At 42.8% G+C, this 16,369-nt stretch overlaps 2 protein-coding genes across 3 annotated transcripts in view; one reads left to right on the forward strand and one right to left on the reverse strand.

Moving 5' to 3' along the window:
- Positions 1 to 1,221: 1,221 nt before the first annotated feature.
- On the reverse strand, positions 1,222 to 2,692 carry anapc11 (APC11 anaphase promoting complex subunit 11 homolog (yeast); the record flags this gene model as incomplete). The annotated part of the gene is made up of 3 exons (XM_079882563.1): positions 2,563 to 2,692; positions 1,617 to 1,730; positions 1,222 to 1,367 (listed from the first exon to the last, which is right to left on the reverse strand). Exons 2-3 carry the CDS (start codon positions 1,723 to 1,725, stop codon positions 1,222 to 1,224), a joined length of 255 nt encoding a protein of 84 aa, XP_079738689.1. The 5' UTR covers positions 1,726 to 1,730; positions 2,563 to 2,692.
- Positions 2,693 to 2,915: 223 nt separating this feature from the next.
- ccdc40 (coiled-coil domain 40 molecular ruler complex subunit) overlaps positions 2,916 to 16,369 on the forward strand; it is a 114,036-nt gene continuing 100,582 nt past the window's right edge. Inside the window, exons 1-9 of one of the 2 annotated variants that reach the window (XM_079882556.1) lie at positions 2,916 to 2,986; positions 3,125 to 3,161; positions 3,269 to 3,360; positions 3,585 to 3,669; positions 3,776 to 3,897; positions 3,994 to 4,077; positions 4,261 to 4,480; positions 4,817 to 4,974; positions 5,190 to 5,312. In XM_079882556.1, the coding sequence (XP_079738682.1) occupies positions 3,271 to 3,360; positions 3,585 to 3,669; positions 3,776 to 3,897; positions 3,994 to 4,077; positions 4,261 to 4,480; positions 4,817 to 4,974; positions 5,190 to 5,312 (882 nt within the window). In that variant the 5' untranslated portion in view covers positions 2,916 to 2,986; positions 3,125 to 3,161; positions 3,269 to 3,270. The remainder of the gene's footprint in view (positions 2,987 to 3,124; positions 3,162 to 3,268; positions 3,361 to 3,584; positions 3,670 to 3,775; positions 3,898 to 3,993; positions 4,078 to 4,260; positions 4,481 to 4,816; positions 4,975 to 5,189; positions 5,313 to 16,369) is intronic. The other variant, XM_079882557.1, reaches the window with a different exon arrangement.

A 16,369-nucleotide genomic window follows, 5' to 3' on the forward strand; every position in this document is an offset into this window, starting at 1 on the left:
TATTTTTATGTAGCACTTTTTCTCCCGAGAATGTATATATTGTTTCTGAAAACGGACTGAAATACAGTAATTTTTCTCTATTTGAATTCCATTTTTTAAATCCTTTTTGTTTGGTTCCTATTCATATTCACTTTCATTTTCACTTTCCACAAATTTGCATTACTTTCAGTTTTACTAATGTAAACAAAGTTTCACAAATATTAAAACACACTGAATACCTTCTTGGTTTACAGATGTCTGCAAGAATAATACAGCACAAAGATTTGGACTAGACGAATGCATGTTTACTCTGAATAATTACATTGTTTTCACTTGGAAGTTGTAATTTGATCAAATTAGCCAGGATGGCTCAACAACAGAGATGTGCCAGTGCCACTCTTTTGAAAGTCTTATTTCTATGACTTAATGTTACATGCTTTTTTATTACATTTCCTCACATCCTTCAATATTTCTGCATTAGTTTATTTCAATACCTTTGTCTCAGTTGTACACGTTGTATGTTGGCAGCTTGCATATTATTTGTTATTAGAGTCAATTATTTGGTAAGCCTACGAATATGCCTGTGATATGTAAAAATACACTTTAAAAAAAAAAAAATTTAGTATACATTCAGTAATGAGGTTCAGAGTGGTGCCTGTTAAGAATTATTTTATAAGAATGATTATAATCAAGAATTACCACATGACTTACAGACAATCAAGGCAGATACAATTTCAATACATCTGGACATATATGCAAGCTACATTTTACAAATTAAAAAAATGTTAGATAAGAATGAGTGACAACTTACTTTATCAAAATAACTAATGAAGGTAAGAGAATGGTATAAATTTTAAATGGTGGGAGTTTCAAGTCAGTTATTTAAGATATGCGCAAATGCATACCATTGTCAGTGTCCTGTGACATTCTGTACTGTGTTCATCATTTAAAATGACTGTCTCTTTGACAGCCAATCGCAGTCAGCTGTTTTGTACAAAACCATACCAACGATTTTTAATTATTAAAGTCATTTTGAGGGATATTTAATCACACAAAAAAAACATAAATAAACAAAAGAAACAATCTGTGTTGCATTTATTTGATCTCCTCAGGAAGTGTCTCCCCTGAATAAAAAAAGAACATGTATTACTGTGATAGAAGTCATCCAAAAATCACTTTTAAGAATGTATACAGAATTCACACTGAAAATCCAAGTGTCGTGCTGTTGCCTGACAGGCGAGCTCACTCTTTAAACTTCCATTCCTGACGGCACATTGGGCACTGCTGCTGTACTTGTTGAGAATTTAGCCACTTCAGGATGCAATGCATGTGGAAACAGTGAGAGCACTGACCCCAAACCAACGGGCAGTCATCTCCTGGGACCTTACCTGATTAAAAAAAATTCATTTTCTTACACTGAATATTTATGGTTCAATTACACAAAACAAGTTGCACAAATAAGTATGTATTGGACCTAAAACAGTAGGATTTCATTATGATTAAAACAAAAGGATTTCATTAGGATTAAAACAGAAGGATTTCATTAGGATTAAAACAGAAGATTTCATGAGAAAACTGCAAAGGCACAGGTGGTAGTGTAGTCTTTGTCCATGATACAGTGAAATCAGGTTACCCACAGTCTGGGCAGCATCCATTGAAAGGCGCTCGACAGATGCCACAGTTCTCATCATTGGCCACCCACAACCAGGAAGCCACACCATTCCACTGCTTTATTTTAACCTTCATCACTTCTGGAATTCACAAAAACAAAGAACAGAGTTTTGTTTTTTGCAATTATTTCAGAAACAAGAATCACTCCCATGCAAAAGGCACTGTGGCAGTATTATGGTACAATGATGGAATAAGATAGTGATACCATGACACTAATTTAAGCCTGCAGGATTCCCACACCTTTTTACCAATGACCTTCCTGGGGCCGGTTACCTAAACATAGCCATTGTGTTATGAAAGTGTCTTAAGTTCTAGTATGATGACCCACTAGCAGTTAGTCAGGGGCAGTCAGTCTTTCTTTTCGGTACCAAATTAGGCTAATCTACGTTTTTATGTAACTGATTAAAAAAAAAGCTATGAAAAAAAAATGCTTTTTCTAAAAGCCTTAAAGAAAAAATACTGATGTCTTTCAACTTGTAAGACTAGGCTTAGCGGTTTATGCAACTGGCCCCTGGACTTTTCCAGTCCTTTGTGAGTACTGGAAAATGATTTGTAAAAATATTTAGTGGAGACTGCACTCGAGAATAATAATTTCACGTCCTTGGATATAACTTACCATGGTACTGGATGAATAACATGTTTATGTACCCAGATATTTACATGGTAAATAATTCAAAAATACCACGGAATATGTCATGAAAATGCTTCTCATCACAATACTATGTCAAAACATTGTGCTGTATGATATTATTCTTTTTAGTAGTTTTTCTTTTTGCTGACATATCCACCCATGTCAGCTCAGCTATGAGTGAAAACACTAGCCTGATAACACAAACGTAATACGAATCTAAACATGTGGCGTTTTCGTGCACGAAACAGAGAAAAATGATTAAATGTTTTAATAATACTGACCCAAAAATGTATAAACATTGATCAATCTTTCCACGTCGATTTGTTCACATCAACATCATCTCCTTCTATTATGCGCGCGCAATGCAGCTTGAGCTCAGGCTCAGCTTTCTTCGCGCTCTCTCAAGCCAGCTGAAAGCAAGACACCGCCACCTACTGTGTGGGAGATTTATAGCTTTAAAGCTTTTTTTATCTTTAAAGAAAGTAAACGAACCAAATAATAATGAAGATAAACAAATACTTTTAAGAACTCTACTAAGTTTTATATCTTGTTGTTTGAGTATTTATTTATTTGTTTATTTTTTTATTTTTTTTATTTTTTTACACAGATATATGTTTTTACAGCTCGATTTGTCTTTCTTAGAGGAGGAGCGAATCCGGAAGTGTGGCGTCTCCTAGCAACGGAGATGCAAAGTAAACACTGCAGGTCTCGCGCTGTTAAATGGTCACAACACAGAAATAACATAAAACAATTATTTAACCAGAATAAAATGAATCATTACTTCAGATGAAGAATTTTGGATGTAGTATTGCTAATTGAACGATTACTATTGCTTCATTCCAGCTCTCTGCTACTCAGGAACAAGATACAACGGAAACAGGTGACAAATTAAAATAAAATTACTCGGTCATATCCTGCTCATTTATTATACTTGTAGGGCCTATATGTGTATGTCTATGTTGTATTACTTTATTTATGTCTATGAAGCGATGGAAAGCGGTGGGTGTGATGGAGGTCTGCCAGATGATCAGACGAACAGGCAGGAAGAGGCTCCAGGTGAATTCACTGAGCCTAAAGAGGTATAAAGTCTTAGCCTACACGAACCTTTCATTTTTATTAGTTTAACACTTCATACTAAAGATATTCATCATACAGATGGTATCAGAGTTGATAACAGCGTTTTTTACTTTAGTTCTTCAATTTTCCCAAAAATCAGGGCAAATAATGTGAACTCAATTTTTATTTTATTTTTAATATGCATATTTTAATGTAGAGTGGTGTTTGTTAATGATTTTATTTATAGGGGGAATTGATGCAGCTTTCAGACAATTATGACAGAGACATCGATCATGCTGGGACCAGTGGATACTTTCAATTGGACAGTTCTGGTATGTTTCGTGTAACAACCTTAACATTATTTAGCCTATATCTTCTTATTCTATCTTATTCTACAAGTGATACTCCTATTACACTTTTTGTTTTGTTTATGTGCAGATATAAACCACAGCATACCACAGCACACTCTCCAGCTGGAGATCAGTGGCATTGAGTCAGAAAGTAGAGTCGGAGAGGAAGATGAGGAAGAGGAAGAAATTGTGGTGCTGGATCCTGAGCATGTGTGTAAACCTAACCTGTTTTTTTCTTCCAAAGCAGTACATTTTCATATTTGTAATAATTTTCTGATGCCCCATGTTCTTTTTTGTACTCTTTAGCCTTTAATGAAAAGATTCCAGTCTACATTGAAAAAAACCCTCAGTAATCAGGTGGAGAGGTTGCACCTTGAGCTCCGCAAGAAGGTAAGAAATCTGTCAAAAAAATTATAGGTAGTTTCATCTACAAGTGATTGATATGGGTATTTCTTCATATAACTACACATGCATACTGGCCAGAAATGACTGATTTTGTTCTTTGGGAAATATATGCACACACTTGCATACAAACAGAGGCCAAGGAAACTGATCATTATTGCTCTGCTACAGATAGTAGTGGAGAAGGCAGAGGCCCAGAGGCGCCATGAACTTGCTGAAGAGGTATACATGGTCCACAAGATGTTGGCCAGACTCCAGGCCTCTCTGGAGGCAAGTCATGAGGCCAATGCCCAGACTGTTGCTCATCGTAGACAGGCCCAAGACCAGCTGGATGGGGTAAAAAATCAGTACCAAGATATTGCCAGTCAGGCCAAAAAACAACAAATGCAAGGTGAGAAGATCTATCAGTCTGTGTTATTTTTTAGTTAAGTTATTTAAGTTTTAGTTAATGATAAAACCCTGCTATTAACAAAAATAGTGAGAACATTTTTACAGTAGAGAACATTTTCCGCTAAAAAAACACCACATTTCAAGATAATTATTTAAATAATTTCGATAATTGAATCTCCTGTTGTTCATTAGTTCTGATCTCTCAAATGAATGAATCTGTGATTGGCAGATTGAAAATGATTAGAAAACAATAATTTTACAATTCTGTTTGGTGACGCCAGTGGTGCAGACAGAAAATCTCTGTAAGTCTTGCCTTGATCATATGCTCTCTTCATAGTCTCGGAATTACAATCTAAAGTGGACAACCTGGCCCTAAAGTTGCTCTACATGCAGGGGGCCAATAGTGACTTGCGTTCGGACATCAAAGCAATAATGAATGCTTCACACAAAGTCCAGAAAGAGAGAACTCAGGCAGAGGAGCAAAAATATCAGCAGGTGGAGTTCTAGAGCACATGATTTTGGTCAAATATAACCATTTCATGTGTTTTAGCACATATGAATCTCTTGTATAACTAATGTAACTAGAAAAGTATAGTTCTTCTGCATTAATTTTATAAAAGTAAAAACAAATGGTAAAATACATTCTCCCCATTTCATTCAAGCTCTAGTAGATGTTTGTTCATACACCTCTCTCTCTTTCTGTCTGTCAGGATCTTTATGTTGAGCGTTTGACCAAGCATGTGGAAAAGCTCTCAGAGCAGATCTCTCTGTATGAGGTTCAGATCACTGCTCAGACTGATCAGACAAAGGCTGCAAAGGAAGCTCTTTCTGAGGTTAGAAACCTCTGCAACAGAACATGTGAAGCATACACACTCAAATTTGATGAATTTAGTTATGAATTTTAAGCACTATGAATGCATTTCACTGGATTCACGTAACGTTTTTGGTTACGTTAAATTTTTAAATATTATTGGGATCAGCAACACCGACTTTTAAAGTAAATTTCCATACTTTTCCATTAGTACATTTAGTTCCATTAGTAGCATTAATTCTGCCTTTAAAGGGAGTCAGATAAGAGTTCATCATTAATACAATAACATTCATCAATAATGACATTCAGTGTTCCTCCACCCTAGCCAATAACTTCTTTTAAATAGATAAAGTATAATTCAATAAAGAAGTGTACACTACCATTCAGAAAGTCTCTTATTCCTCTTACATGTTTATTTGATACAGTAAAAACAGCAATATTGTGAAATATTAAAATAACTGTTTTTCATTTGAACATTTTAAAATGCAATTTATTCCTGTGATGGCTGAATTTTCAGCATCATTCTGTGTCACATTCTAATATGCTGATTCGGTGCTCAAGAAACATTTCTTATTATTGTCAATGTTGAAAAAAGTTGTGCTGCTTAATATTTTAGTGGAAACCTTTCGATAATTATTTTTGGATTCTTTGAATAGAAATGAATAAAAAGCTCAAAAGAACAGCATTTATCCGAAATAGAAATCTATTGTAACTCTTTACATTTCTTTACTGTCAATTTGAATCAATTAAATAAATACGTGCTTAATAAAAGTATAAATTTCTTTCAAATAAAAAAAAAATCTTACTGTTCCAAACTTTTGAATGGTAGTGTACAATGTTATATAGGTACCATTTCAATTAAATATATCTGTTTGTTTGTCTATAAGGCCTATTGTCACACTGTCACTTAGTTTGGTGTTTCTCAAATGGAAGGCTGCATCCGACTTTTTCGTTGCATGTCGCTAGTCTCTGTACTGTGAGTCGCTTGTGGGCGTTCCCAGTGTTGTCGCTCCAATGCTACTGGTAGACTGCACGTTTGGCCATATCTTTAGAAAATGCAATCTCAAGTGATATGTAAAACGTACTCGGTTACTAACGTAACCTCGGTTCTCTCTAGAAGAGGGAACGAGTACTGCGTAAGGTATCTTACGCTAGGGGAAAATCCTTTTTCCGCGAGATATTGAAGCCAAAAATTATCCTTAATTTTGAAATAATGCAAAACGCGTTGCAGCAGCATGCAGACATAGGCGAGACAGCTCGCGCGCCTATTGGCTGGTCTGCGGCAACTGCAGCAGCCTATCGAGCGAGGCCTGGCGTGACGCCAGACCCAATGAGGGTGCTTCGCGCCCGCTGCGTCACGTCCCGCCGAAACGGGCGTGGTCTAGGCCTATAAATATCGCTCGCAGGCAGCTATTATCTGGTTTTTCATCATAGAAGCAACCAGAGCGTGTGCATGCACGGCAAGATACGCAGTACTCGTTCCCTCTTCTAGAGAGAACCGAGGTTACGTTAGTAACCGAGTACGTTCTCTTACGAGAGGTCTCTCGTACTGCGTAAGGTATCTTACGCTAGGGGACCCAATGCAAAACGCTGTGCGTGCAGGGATCTGACACCATAGATCCAAGGGCGAAAGCCCGGGATTCATAAAGTGCACAATCACCCATGGAGCTCACAGGGAGTCCGGGAAGAGAGAGGGGTTGAAACCGTACTCTTCCACACATAGCAGCGTCGTTTAAACGCTAATACATCACACAGACAGGGCGGGGTACGGCCTGAACTGGTGGAAAGATGGGTCTTACACATTCTGCCCGCACACATTTAGTGCTATCACTTTACGCTGTCGATCAATGAGCTGCGCTCAGCAGACACAGCATTCTGGGCTGATAGTATCAGGACAGACAATACTGGTAACTAGACCGACAGCAGCCTGGCCTGCAGGGCGGGAACCTCTAGGTTATAGAACCTTATAAATGTAGACGGGGAGGCCCAGCCCGCCGCCGTACAAATATCTTGCAAGGCAATCCCACTCGACCAAGCCCACGAGGAGGCCATGCCTCTCGTGGAGTGCGCTCTGACACCCAAAGGGCACTGCTCGCCCTTGGAAGTGTATGCTAGCGCAATAGCATCAACTATCCATCTGGATAGGCTCTGTTTCGACGCGGCTAGTCCCTTAGAACACCCGCTGAACGAAACGAAGAGCTGCTCTGTCTGTCTAAAAGCAGACGAGCGAGACACATAAGCTCGCAGCGCCCTGACTGGGCAAAGGAGGTTCGCGTCTCTTTCCTCATCAGGGACCGGTAGGGCAGACAGGGAAATAACCTGCGCCCTAAACGGTGTGTTGAGAGATTTTGGAACATAACCGTGCTTAGGTTTGAGTATAACCCTCGAGTCATTCGGCCCAAACTCCATGCACGTCGTGCTCACTGTTACAAGCGTGTAAGTCCCCTATGCGCTTCACCGAAGCGAGAGCCAGCAGAAACACGGTCTTAAAAGACAGGTGTTTCAGATCAATCGTCTGCAATGGCTCGAATGGGCCACCTTTCATGGCTTCCAGAACCGTAGAAAGGTCCCATACAGGGACTGAGGGAGGTCTGGGAGGATTCAGTCTCTTAGCTCCTCTGAGGAAGCGAATAACTAAATCGTTCCTTCCTATTGACTGACCAAGCGTTGTTCTAGAGAACGCTGCTATAGCCGCCACGTAGACTTTGAGCGTGGAAGGGGTTCTACCTTTTTCCAACAGCTCTTGTAGGAAGGAAAGCACCTCCGTCACTCCACAAGCTGTGGGTGACACGTCACGGGCTGTGCACCAGCCCGCAAACACTGACCATTTCGATGCGTAGAGGCGTCTAGTAGACGGAGCTCTAGCCCGTGTGATCGTGTTCATCACTCCCTTAGGGAGCTCAGCATGTACCCGTTGATGGCCCAGACATGAAGGGACCACAGTTCCGGGTGAGGATGCCATATCGAGCCGTAAGCCTGGGAGAGGAGGTCTCTCCTCACTGGCACTGGCCACGGGACAGTGCTCGCTAGCTGCATCACAGCTGGGAACCAAGGTTGGTTTTTCCATAGCGGCGCTACGAGCAGTACTGGACATCCTTCTTCCATTATCCGCTCTATCACCTGAGGCAGGAGAGAGACGGGGGGAAAAGCATAGAGCGGGCGGCGGGGCCACACATGTGCCAGCGCGTCCCTGCTCTTGGAGAAAAACTCCGGGCAGCGAGCGTTTTCTTGAGACGCAAACAGGTCTATTTCCGCTCTGCCAAATTTCCTCCACAGCAGCTGGACTGTCTGTGGGTGTAGAGACCATTCGCCTGCCGGAACATTGTTCCTGGACAGTCTGTCTGGTCCTATGTTCAGGAGCCCCGGCACATGCGCTGCTTTCAGCGAGCGCAGATTGTACTGAGCCCACACCAGGAGGCGTTTCACTAGCCTGTACAGGTTTCTGGACCTGAGGCCGCCCTGGCGATTTATGTAGGACACCACTGACATATTGTCCGACCGGACCAGAACGTGGTGTCCCTTTATTTGGGGACGAAAACGCGTCAACGCGTTGTCCACTGCCAACATTTCGAGGCAGTTTATGTGCAGGAGCTTCTCGCGTTCTGACCAATGGCCAAAGAACGGTCTGCCCTCGAGCAGCGCTCCCCATCCCAAGGTGGTGTCGTCCGTAGACACCACCCTCACCCTCGAGGAAGTCCCCAGGCTTACACCTGACCGGTACCATCCGTCCACTTTCCAAGGTTTCAGAGCCGCAACGCAGCTCTGATTGACCTTGAGATGAAGCGAACCGGACTTCCACGCTCGGCGTGGGACTCGCGCTTTCAGCCAGAACTGCAGTGGGCGCATGCGGAGCAAGCCCAGCTGGAGCACTGAGGATGCTAAGGCCATGAGACCCAGCATTTTCTGAAATTTCTTGAGCGGGACAGAAGCGCCGCAGCGAAAAGAGCTCGCTGTGCGCTGAACGTCCACCGCGCGCTGTGGTGATAGACGCGCTATCATAGACAGCGAGTTCAGCTCTGTGCCCAGGAAAGAAATCTTCTGACTGGGAGACAGGGAGCTCTTCGCCCAATTGACTTTGAGACCTAATTTCTCGAGGTGATCGAGTAACATGGTCGTGTGCTCTACGAGCACTGAGCGAGATTGCGCTAGGATCAGCCAATCGTCCAAATAGTTCAGCACTCGCAAGCCCTTCATTCTGAGGGGCGCGAGCGCCGCGTCCATGCACTTCGTAAATGTACGGGGTGCCAGGGACAAACCGAACGACAGGACTGTGTACTGATATGCCTGGCCCTCGAAGGCGAATCTAAAAAATCGCCTGTGACGTGACGCTATTTGTATCTGAAAATACGCGTCCTTCAGATCTATTGACACGAACCAGTCTCCTCGGCGAATGTGCGCGAGGATTTTCCTGGTCGTGAGCATCCTGAACTGTCGCTTCACAAGCACTTTGTTCAGTTGCCTTAGATCTAGTATGGGTCTGAGACCCCCGTCTTTTTTGGGTACCAGGAAGTATCTGCTGTATAGCCCTCCTTCGCTCTGAACTTGAGAGAGAGGAACTTTAGTTTCGTCACTTCGGCTCGAAGTAAATGTGCTACTTCTGTTTTTACCGTGGTCTCGACGCGCGCCGTATAACGGCGAGGGCGTCGGCGAAACTGCAGCGAATAGCCTCTGTCTATAATGTCTAGCACCCACTTCGAAACCCCGGGCAGCTTTGCCCATGCATCCGCATGAATAGCTAGGGGTTGAAGACGAAGCTCGCTCCGTTCGCTCTGCGATAGAGATGCTTCGGTGCATTGCAACGTAGTCGTCGCGCTCGTGACATTTGAGGGAGGGGGCGCGCTGATAACAGCAGGCAGATTGCCCGCGCTCGACTCCCTTACGGTGGTCAACCGAGAGGGGGAGGGCTGGGCGAGTCCCGTAGGAACTGTCATGTCTGTGTGTAGATGTGGGCGCGGGACGGCGGGCACATTCATTACACTGAAAGCATTTTTCGCTTGAGTGAAGCGAATGCCTGTTGGTTTAGTTTTTACAGAAACCGTGAGACATGCACAACGTGGTATATGTGGGCACTGGGTAGTGGGCACATTCACAACGTTTGAAGCGCAATCGATCTGGGTCGATTTTATGTGCGCGAGACCTGTGTGACAGGCTGTGCTTGTGTGTAGTGATGGGCACTGGACAGTGGGCATGTTTTCTACACATAAAACACCATCGGCCGTGGCCGGGACACCAGAAATTACACTCTCTTGGGGATTTATCTGGGTAGCCTTAAAACAGCTTTTGTGTGCAGGCAAGCGGGCGACAGAACCGGCTTGTTGACTGCATAATACACTAGAACAGTCACATTTTCTGGAACTGGACGAGCGAATAGTTTTGGTGGAAGTCCGGCCGCAGCAAGACTTGAACACCGTCGTTTTCCTAGGCGTGCTAGGACGACTTCGGGGCCTCGGGCTTTACCACAATCCTGGGCCGCGGGCCGCGCATGGTGGGGCGGCGGCCGGATGAGCGGGAGCGCGGTCTCGCGCTTCGGGCCTGGCGGCGCTGCGGAGCAGCGGCAGTGGGCGGCGGCTGGGGCTGAGAGCTCTGCGCAGACGGTTTCGCACGGCCTGCAGCAGAACTGGAGCGCTTCGGCAGGAAGTGCTTCATAGCCTGAGATGCTTTCTGTACCTCGGCGAAGTCCTTCACGGAGGATCCGAAGAGACCGGCGGGAGAAAGCGGGGCGTCGAGGAAGGCGGCGCGCTCTGAATCGGCCATGTCCGAGAGCGTCAGCCAGAGGTGTCTCTCAGTAACAGTGAGAGAAGCCATCGTACGCCCAATAGCCTGAGCCGCGGACTTAGTGGCACGGAGAGCGAGGTCCGTGGCGCTCCTTAAGTCCGGCACACAGATCGCTTCAGGTCCCTTCTCGTCCAGCCTTCGGAGGAGATCGGCCTGGAAGATCTGAAGTGTGGCCATGGTGTGCAGCGCAGACGCAGCCTGCCCGGCGGCGGAGAAAGCGCGGCGGAGCAGACTTGACGTTGTGCGGCAAGCTTTAGAGGGTAGGGCCAGGCTAGCGCGCCGTCCAGCGGAGGGCGGGCATAAGTGGGCCGCAATCGCCTCTTCGACCGGCGGCAGCGAATGATATCCTCTGTTTTTGGCATCGTCAACTGCAGAGAATGCCAGAGAAACAGAAGGACGCATTCTAGCTGAATGGGGAGCGTTCCAGGACTTAGCGACTTCTTCGTGTAACTCAGGAAGAAAAGGCGCTGGTCTGGACGCAGACGCGCGATCCCCAGGCAGGAAACAGCCATCCAGCCGGTTGCGAGCGGGTTGCTCGGGCGAAGACCACTCGAGACCGAGGCTCGCCGCGGCCTGTGCGAGTATTCGCATGAGTTCCATCTCAATGGACGCTCTCTTGCCTGACGAAGTGCGGGCAGGGGGCGCGAGGTCCTCAGAGCTCGCCCAATCCTCACTGCCTGACGCCAGGATAGAACAGAAATCCTCCTCTCCCAGCAGGGCTTCCTCCTCAGCGATGTCAACGGAAGCGGCGGCGGACGGCGGCCGCTGTCCGTCGGGAAGAGAGGCTGAAGAAGCCGGCGAAGCAGGCGGGCGAACCGGCGAGCTTTGGCGGCTGGGGGAAGGTTCCGGGACCCGCTGGGCACGGCGCTTTTTACGGCGCGATGCCGCGGTGGGCGGGGGAGCAGTCTCGGCGAAAGAGGCCAGGCGAGTCCGCAGAGTCGCCATGGGCAGTAGCTCGCAGTGAGGGCAGCCGCCTTCAGCGAGCGCGAGAGCTGCATGATCCTCACCCAGGCAGGAAACGCAGATGACATGGCGGTCCCCGTCGCTGAGTGTGGCTCTGCACGAGCCGCAGGAAGGCATCTTTAAAAAGACGCTAGCTCTTTTAGAATGTGTGTCACGTTGGCAACACACACACACAAATAACACAGAGAATGAAAGGATATAGGCGCCGGAAAGCGCAGCAGGAAGGCAAGGAAGGCGGCGCGGCCAGCGACTTCAGTGACTCGTCCCGCTGAAGATGCTCTCTCTCGACGGCGCGGCTTCTCTCCAGCTCCAGCGATGCGTGTGCTTCGCTTGAAGGATGAAAAATCAGATAATAGCTGCCTGCGAGCGATATTTATAGGCCTAGACCACGCCCGTTTCGGCGGGACGTGACGCAGCGGGCGCGAAGCACCCTCATTGGGTCTGGCGTCACGCCAGGCCTCGCTCGATAGGCTGCTGCAGTTGCCGCAGACCAGCCAATAGGCGCGCGAGCTGTCTCGCCTATGTCTGCATGCTGCTGCAACGCGTTTTGCATCATTTCAAAATTAAGGATAATTTTTGTCTCGCGGAAAAAGGATTTTCCCCTAGCGTAAGATACCTTACGCAGTACGAGAGACCTCTCGTAAGAGAACTAAGATGTCATTCTAATTTCACTAGGAATTAGACTTAAAATAATTAAAAGTAACATCTGCAGTTGGAGAGTGTTTTGTGATATAAACTACAGCAGTGCTCACTGCATTACCCTTACGAATAAGAAGTATACTTCAAGTTCATTTTATGAAGTATACTTAAGTAAATATTCAAGTATATTTTTTAAGTATACTTTATGTAGTAAGTATACTAATATCATTGTGTACTTGTAGTAAACTTGTAAGTGTACTATTACTATTGTACTAAATTGGCCCACTTTTAGTATATAAAAGTATACGTTTAAGTGTACTATAAGTGTAACAGTAGTAAACTAAGTACACAACTAGGTTTCTCATTTGTAATGCATCTGTACTACAAGTAAACTTATAAGTATACTAGTAGTTTATTATTTTAATACAAGTAGTACATTTTTTAGTTTATGAAAGTACACACTGAAGTGTACTCTCAGTAAACTTCTAGTTTAGTAGTTTATACTTCAGTTGCAGTATACTACTACAGTGGTGTGAAAAAGTGTTTGCCCCCTTGGTAAATATGATCAAATATGGCTGTAAAAAATAAATCTGCATTTTGAATCCTTTTGATATTTTATTTAAAAAATGTGCAAAAATCTAACCTTTCATTGAAGTAAAATAATTAAAATTGGGGGGAAAATCACGTTATGAAATAAATGTTTTTCTCCAAAACACGTTGGGAACAATTGTTTGCCCCATTTTATTAAATACTTTTTGCAACCTCCTTTTTCCAAGATAACAGCTCTGAGTTTTCTCCTATAATGCCTGATGAGTTTGGAGAACACCTCCATACAGATTCCAAGAGATCAGAGACCATTCCTCCATACAGAATCTCTCCATCCTGTTCTCCATTATACGATTTCTAGAACAGGCTGTCAGGTTTAGATTTTTTATCTGTTGGTATTTGATCGAATCCGTGATGCCATGTATCTGAACAAGATGTCCAGGACCTCTGGCAGAAAATTAGGCTCACAGCATTAAAGATACAGCAGAGTATTTCATTTTACACATGGGGTACATAGAACATTTGAAAAGAAACTGACACTACTGGAACTTCAAACGGGATGGGTTCTATGGTCAGATGAAACAAAAACATTAGCTTTTTTGGCAGCAAACACTTAAGATGGGTTTGGTGCACACAGGGATAAAAAAGTACCCCATGTGTCTATCACAAAGTATATTTAATAGGGTACTCGATCAAAAGAGTTAACACAACTACAAGCCAAGTATACTTTGAATACTTAATTATACTTTACAGTATTTCTCGATCAAAAGATTGAGTACAATACAGGCCAAATATACTTGGACTTTTCTCTCAGTATAAGTCAAGTACACTTAAGTGAAATTTTAAGTGTATTTCTGAGAAGTACATAAAGTATATTTTTTAGAAGTATATAAAATGTAGACTGAAAGTATACTTTCTTATTTTTTAGTTTAAAATAAGTATACTAATAGAACACTTGAATAAACTTCTTTTTCGTAAGGGTAAACATCTATCAACAAATGAAACTTACTCATACTGTCAAAAATTACTTAAAACGTCATTGGAATTTGACAAATAATCAATTTTCTTGTCCCTAATAATCAACATAATGCAGGGGAAACGGCAATATGAACTGCAGCAGTGCTAAACTGTTCACTGTTCATCACAACACAAACTGTCAATGTATGAATCTAACTCACTAAGACTGCTGAGAAGTTCTTTTCCACGCATCATTTTAATATATCCATGTTTGTGGTTACAGTCAAATCATAACTGAAATCACACCTGGGGCCGTATGTATAAAGCCACTCAGAGTAAAATTTTAGTCTTGAGTCTGTCAAAATTCTAAGAATGACATCATTTTACTCTTATTCATAGACTAGAATATGTGTGATTCATAAAGGTTCCTAAGTGTTAAGATTAGGTCTCAGCTCCTAAATTATGTAAGAGAGCTGGAGAGGTATCCTAACCTAGTTAGGAGTAACAAGATGGCAGCAGAGAGGATGCGGCCACGCACTTTTCAACGAAAATATGATGTATTGGAGTTAAATGATGATGTTGATCAAACGATAAAAAAGTTTAATCATCAAGGTATTCTTTTTGTAACTTACCTTTAAGAAATTTTACAGCAATGAAATGAAAGTAATAATTATATTTTTGGCAACTGGAAAAATGCAGCAGTGCACCTGTGATGATTTGGGCCCTTCAGTCCACAGTTAGCAGGCTCTTGAATAGCACTATTGTGGCACTTACCACACCAAATATACAGTAGTGACCAAAAGTGATGTGCAGAGGTTTTTTTTTTTTTTACATTTTAATGACCCTAGAAGTTTTTTAATGACCCTACATCAAATTATGAGGAAAATATTTTTATATTTATATTTTTTAAATATTTTAAAATATGAGGGAAGAACAAAACACTAAATTTAGTGAAGGTATTTATCTGACAAAATTATTTCAAGTCACCTTTATTTCTACAGTGCTTTTTACAATACAGATTGTTTCAAAGCAGCTTTACAGAGTAAACAGGAAAATAATGCAATAAAGTTAGTCTTGACTGTACAGCAGCTCTAGAAGAAAATAGTGTCATTGTCTGGCTTAAGTAAGGTCAGTGTTGATTAATTTCTACCAGAAAGACTCGGGGGGGCAAAATACCGAAACAAGTATACATTTATTAACAGTCCAGCAAGCAAGTATTGTGTTATAAAGTTCTTTGGCATAGTCCGTAGCTCGCAATCAGAGGGTACGGATTCTGCATTTTCCTGCCTGAAGATGAAGGCAGGGGCGCAGCTGATCCCTTGGGAGGTATGGACAGGGACCATCCTGGTGGTGGTGGGGAGGATGGAGGTGAATGTACGCGTCAGCATCGGCGAACTCAGACATGTGTAAGTACTGATCTTTTATACTACAAGTATTAGAACACAATTGGATAGATGACAAGGTAATAAGTGACGTAACAATTTAGTCTTCCTGGCAGAACTTACGCTAAAGCTTTCATTTCCATTGTAAAAAAATCATTAGTTATCTATTTAGTTCACTGATTTCTCCAGAGCGGCTGTATAGATAAATGATGTCATCGTCCAGCTCAGTTCAGTTCTCATATAATGCTGTCAATGCAGGCAGATCAACAATATTGTTGAATATTAAGTGACAAAAAAGGGCAAACTACAGCTACAGGTTGGTTCAGTTCTCATATAATGGTGTCAGTGCAGGCAGATCAACAATATTGTTGAATATTAAGTGACAAAAAAGGGCAAACTACAGCTACAGGTTTTAGAAAAACTAAAAAGCTCACAGGAGAAAAAAAATCATACATTGTCTGCAACATAGTAATTTATTCATATTTCATTGTCCTCTCTTGTTTTTTCATGTGTTCATAATTTCTTTGTATGACAGCCTGGCTAAAAAATATGTTTGTACAATTTGGAATGTTTCATTCTGTTAACACAAATAAAGAATTGACTCCAGGCACAACTACACAATATCTTGCAAAATCTTTAAAGGGGACATATCATGCTAAATCCACTTTTTTAGCCCTTAAATGCATTTTGTTGTATATTTTTAGTGTTTAGAAGTATAGAAAATTTGAAATTAGTCTCTTCAGGTGATTCGTTGATATCTTTATATTCTGTTTTGGCCTTATTTTTCAACCTGTTCCGATTTTTCTATTCTCTATGA

This window comes from Squalius cephalus (assembly GCF_949319135.1).
Source record: "Squalius cephalus genome assembly, chromosome: 10".
Lineage (NCBI taxonomy): Eukaryota > Metazoa > Chordata > Actinopteri > Cypriniformes > Leuciscidae > Squalius > Squalius cephalus.